The sequence below is a fragment of the Sander vitreus genome, chromosome 3 (genome assembly GCF_031162955.1).
Source record: "Sander vitreus isolate 19-12246 chromosome 3, sanVit1, whole genome shotgun sequence".
NCBI classification, from domain to species: domain Eukaryota; kingdom Metazoa; phylum Chordata; class Actinopteri; order Perciformes; family Percidae; genus Sander; species Sander vitreus.
The window spans coordinates 20,900,832-20,906,831 of NC_135857.1; the positions used below are offsets into that span (position 1 = coordinate 20,900,832).

Genomic DNA, 6,000 nt, shown 5'->3' on the forward strand with positions numbered 1-6,000 from the left:
GAAAATAATCACCATTGTGAAACTACATTGGTCCTTGTGGTGGAATTTTCCTCTCACCACAGGGAGGCCAGATTGCAGAGTTAGCTGCAGAATAGCCTGGGGATGCTCGGCACCCCTGGGCCCTGAGCCCAGGTGCTTTAGTTTAGGAATTGTTTCATGTTTAGCCGTGCTAAATTTAACAATCACAATTAATTGGCTAATTTGGTTCCAAAACGAATGTCGCTTATTTAAGGAGGAGAAGACACTTTTACATTTTATTTGTTACTAGTTTGTTGTGTAGTAATTTGTGTGTCTGTGTGTTATTTCAATGTGTAAAACAAATCACTGAGTCTCTTTCTCTGTGCAGCGCCCTGCTGAATGTGACAGGTAAAAGAGGCATAGTGGTGACCAGGTCCACTTACCCCTCCAGTGGAAAATGGGCTGGACATTGGCTGGGAGACAACAATGCCAGTTGGGACCAGCTATACAAATCCATTATAGGTACATATGGAAACTATGCAAACCTAGAAACATACTGTAGAAAAAAAAATCTTTAATTTGACATAACTCCCAATTTTCCTTTGCTCTACAGGCATGATGGAGTTCAGTCTGTTTGGCATCTCTTATGTAAGTATCATCATCTGATCCTGGTTTTGACAAGACATAATCTTATTGATGTGACCTTGTCCTCTCTAAGTAGATTAGCGCAACCTGAGTGATGTTATTTGTTTTGATCAAAGGACATTTTGAGACACAATGTGAAGCATGTCATTATAAGTCCTACCCCAACCAAGAGGCCTAGCGCTAGTTCTTCAGGACCTATATAAACTTAATAAAACTTACATTTTTACATTGTTGTCCTGGCTTGCTGTGACTTTGCATGTTTGCCCCGCTGTCTCTTTGTGTTTATTTATGTCTCTCTCTCTCTCTCACATACTGTCCTTCTGTCGTCTCTCATCTCCTCAGTGCGTCTAATAATAATTATAATCTGACACCTCATCGATCCCTATATGGTAAATTTTGTGCTTGCCCCCAGCCCAGCCACAGGATCAGACACACAAAATCCCTCACTCTTGCGGTGTCTTGCTGAAGGACACGTTTGGAACATGATGCTTAGAACAAAAGTAGTGTGACCCCAGTTACTGTGGTTGGAGGGTGCTCTTTATAGTCAGACCTGCACCCTGGTGACCATCTATCTGTCCATCTCTGTCCCCTAACACACACACTGATACATTTTTGTCTGTCCCTCTTTTTCAGACTGGGGCAGACATATGTGGGTTCTTTAATGCAGCTGAGTATGAGATGTGTCTGCGCTGGATGCAGCTGGGTGCCTTTTACCCATACTCGCGCAACCACAACGGCAAGGGTAACAAGGTGAGCAAATTCAAAAAAAAGAGGAAAACATAGAGATGATCTGGGCTGTAAAACCTTTAAACACTTTAATTCAGTTTCCTAAATACAAACTTATTTTTCCTCTTATTTGTGCTTGTTTGTTTTATTGTTGTTTATGGCTTGTGCATTCAAGCTAAAACAACAAATTTGTAAGGGTTTACTATAATGCTGGTAATTAGGATCCTGTTATTGCCAGGGAATTCTCACCATATTTGACTCCTATTTCCTGGAAGAAAACCTGCAGGTACACCTACATGTCGAAAGCAATTCTCCTTCTGTAGTTCTTCAAACTACAGAAACAACATACCAAAATGGCAGTTTGCTTCACATTTGTTCTGCCACTTCACACATTATAATGGTTAAGGTAAAATTGACTGAAAAACTGAGGATCAGATGATTTGACTGTAAATGATTGCCATTGTGTTTTCAAGATTCAACATTCCTTTATTTGTCATTTGTATGCTTTACATAAAAAAGAAATTGTGTTTCACACATCCACCAGTCAGTAAATAAATCAGTGCAAGACAGAATACTAATAGATAAATAGACACGCCTCCTCCTCAGAGCTTACCCGATATTGACATCACTCTTTCCGCTCTGTGAAGTGTAAGCCACACGAGCCCAATTCCAGAGTCCGGTATTATTTCCATTAACCACTTCTCCATAAAAACAAAGAGGCAACAAGTCTCTTACTCCACACTGTAGCGATCTCCATGGGCTGATGGATTTTTTCTTCTTCAAAGATGGAGCACTTTTCAGTGTAATCGTTCAACTGCCAATAACCTAATGAATATGAAAGAATAACACCAGAGAACTGAAACTATATATAATTGAATGTATAAATTAATTGATGGGGAGAAATCCTGTTCCATGAAAAGGTTAACATTAGCTAACCGGTAGCCTGTAGCTTGACTATTCCAGACACCATGATGGAGAAACAACAGAAAATCCTCCTGCAGTGGCAACATTTTGTCTTTCTCATGAGTTATGTAAAGAAACAACAATGGTAAAGTATGTGGGCTCCGACAGGACTCCATGGTGCCTTGAGGTACACCCATTAAACTAATGGTGCATTCAACTGCGCCACGAAAAACACTCTGAGAAACTCAAACTGTTGTACCCTTCTGCTATGTAGTGGCTACATTGAATTGAATTGAATCTTGACACCCTTCGAAAAGAGTGATACAGTATATTCCCAGGAAGTAATAATTTCAGAAGCGCGGGAAGGCCTTCAACCCAAAAGTGATATATGTTTATAATACAAAACAGGCAACACAGCACAACTGTTGCATTCCACATGTGCATGCTCTGCTTTACAACTCTGTAAAAGGAGCCACATGCTTTCAAAAGGTAAGTTGTCAAATGTTACCAAAGTGGTGCTCACTGTAGCTGAAGAGGATACAAAAAATCTGCTCTAGCTAGCATGTTCTTGTGCTCTGAAAATGGGGGATCAAGTTATACAGTATATAGTTGGAAAAAAGCATTTACCAACACTTGGCAAACTATTGTTTGCAAAAAAATACAAACCAAGCTGCTTTCTCTACCGTCTTTCTCTTAATCTGTGTCTGACATACACAAACACAAAAAGATAGACCTGCTTGGTGGTGTAGTGTTGGTGGCATTCTTTCTAGCGGTGACCTTTAAGAGCGTTGGAACACATCTGAGAAATCCAATAACGCCTGTCCGGAGATCGATCCCACCAGGCAAACTTTCTCTGCACTAGAGTCTGCAATACTAGACTGGACACATACACGGCTGTGTGTGTGTGTGTGTGTGTGTGTGTGTGTGTGTGTGTGTGTGTGTGTGTGTGTGTGTGTGTGTGTGTGTGTGTGTGTGTGTGTGTCAGTGCTTTTTAACAGCATGGAGTGGGGATATAATTGAATTTTCGAGGTGATCTGGGCACCACTGCACACCACCTAACCTCCACTCCACACACACACACCCCATGATTCCAATCATTTAATAATGGCTTGCAAATGGGTGTTTTAACATGGAGAAAATTGTCAGAAAACACACACACACACACACACACACAGAATAAAACAAGATAGCAATTTAGCAAGTTAAATGGTTGTGACACAGAGTAGGGATGAGGACGTGAGAGCTGGAACTAGGCTAAATAAACAATATGCCGATTTTTAAACACCTGGGATAAAGTGAGGGGGTAAAAAAGAAGGGAGAAATGGGAATTAAGGTCAGCTATTTATGTAGTCTACTGTAAAAACTATATTATTTTTTCATTCAGCCATATAAATCAATCATCAGACAGTTAGTGACTGTAACCTTGGGTCTGCTTAACAATGCATTTGACAACAAAGTATTAACACCACACACCAGACCAGAGGGTACACACGGTCAGAGACAGTGGAGAGAGAAAGAGAGAGGAGAGTTTTTGCAGAGTCATTCCCAGAGCTTCGTCACGCCTTGTGTCTCTTTGCCCTCAGACAACTTTCAATGTTAACCTTGAGATAATTTCACTGTACCAGCAATATGCTGCAGTGTCCACAGTCATATCCGAACAATGCAAAATTAATTAAACAAGATATACATTCTCCGGCAATAGTTTAAGCAGTGTAGGGATATTCAAGTCATGCATTTTGCTCTTCAACCAAAGGGAAATATTATTGTTCATCAAAATATACTTTTCTTTTTATGATGTGTACTCTGCAATGCAAAACAGAAACTCAAAAGGTTTATGAGATGGGGCGAGGGAGTAGATTCCAGACAGATAAATGAAGAGAAAGACCAAGCAGAGGAGAGAAAAGATGAGAGGGGCTGACACAGCCAGATAACCTCATTTTTCCTAGAAGCCGTACGTGCGCACACACATGCATATCTGTCTACTATCAGTGTGTCACAATGTCTTTCACCACTTTCAATGTGGCCATAAATTAGGTGAACTCATAAGATGGATTCTCTGTCTGCTTCTCACTCTTCAGCACTCCCCTACTTCCATCTCTTCATCAATACCTCCTCTGGTTTTCCATAGATGAAAACTCTACTTTGAGGGCTCGACAGACAGTGGTATAACTGTCAAGATTTGTGCGACTGAATGTTAAAAAGTATAAACCAAGCTTTTTGGGAGATTATCCTGTTTGTGACCTAACTTATTACATAATAACAGCAACAACACCCAAATCATTTAAGTGTGCACGCCGAACTAGCATTAATAAACATTATTTCAAAGTAAGAAAACTATACGTCTACATCTGTACACATTAAAATATCCTCAATATTGCGGTATTTTAGTAACTAACTAAAAAGGCCAATAATAAAAATATTGATGTCCTTACTTATTGGACATGAATATGCCCTTATTCCTCCATGTTCACATCCCATAGCAGAATGAGAGTACAGGGCACAAACTAAACATAATGGTAACTTAGGTTACGTCTGTGGAAAATGACAAACAGGAAACCTAAACATGAGGCAACACATCATCAAATTCTGAAACTCATCCCATGACTATCCAGCTTTTCACAAAACTGGGCAGACTTCCATGATTGAATGCTAGGTGAGGAATATAATGCTTAACTGAATGTCAGCTGTCTAACCCGACCTGTTTTCTTCACATATTTCAGTAGTGCAGTAGCTGCGACAAAGGTTCTGGGGACAGTCTTTTTGAGTTCAGCTGTATTAAAGGCAAGTCTGAGCACTGATATGGTCCTTGCAATCCAGGTGCCAGTAGGATGAAAGAGCAGCAATCATATGTGGTTCTTGACCATGTCTATTCAAACCGTTTATTTAATATTTCTTGAGTGTGATGTGACATAATGGGAAGGAATAACTAAAGAACTAACCTTACAATGATCACAAATTTATGTAGGATGTAATGTCTAAAGTTTCTAAATCGTGCCTCTTTGTGGCTGTGATATTCTTCCATTTTCTGGCACATGACCAGAGCCAGCTCCCATAGCTCGAGGTCCTATGCTAGATATATAAAACCTGTTAATCCTGACAATAAAAATCCACACACTCATTTGATTGTTCCAATTTCACCTTGGCCAGTGGCTGTCAGAAATCTGTAGCCTGTAGCTTTCCTGCACAAAACTTCCCGAAACCACTGCCGATACTTTGTTTTTATGGACTCATCTGTTTCAGGTTGGGTGGTACAACTGTGTATGCATTGCATCAACTGTAGCTGTCCTCTCTCTAATTGTGAAAGCAAAGCAAGCTCATACTCACTCATTCAGATTAGTTTGATCAGTCTCACACTTTCTCTTTTACACACAACTTACCATGCTAATTACTTCCCAGTAAACACATCTGATGGTTAGGCATGAGGGAGCAAAAGAAGGGTTACTGAAAAGGGTTAAGGTAGAAGAAGTCCTTGGTTTCCAGATAATTGCAATGTTGTAAATTTCCTAAGAAAATTAAATGATAATCTGGTCAACTCCTTAGGTCATAAGATAATGGAAATGTTCAGTATTCAACTGTGTGCTGTTAGGCCTGTACTTAGTAACCACTGGGCTACAGTTAATAACTATTATCAAATCTGACCCAGCTACATTGCAGCTGGGAAGAAAATGTCTGTCATTTGTATTGCTCTCTGTGATGATTTTTATGATAATATCTAATGATTTTATTTCTTAAATTGAAAGACAGGAGACACACATATTCACACTTACT

General features: G+C 39.8%; 1 protein-coding gene across 1 annotated transcript in view; it reads left to right on the forward strand.

The window, feature by feature from the left end:
* The window catches only part of si (sucrase-isomaltase), an 89,768-nt gene that overhangs the window by 64,908 nt on the left and 18,860 nt on the right, over positions 1-6,000 (forward strand). The window contains exons 37-39 of the mRNA XM_078246474.1: positions 347-480; positions 572-606; positions 1,237-1,353. Of these exons, the coding sequence (XP_078102600.1) occupies positions 347-480; positions 572-606; positions 1,237-1,353 (286 nt within the window). The remainder of the gene's footprint in view (positions 1-346; positions 481-571; positions 607-1,236; positions 1,354-6,000) is intronic.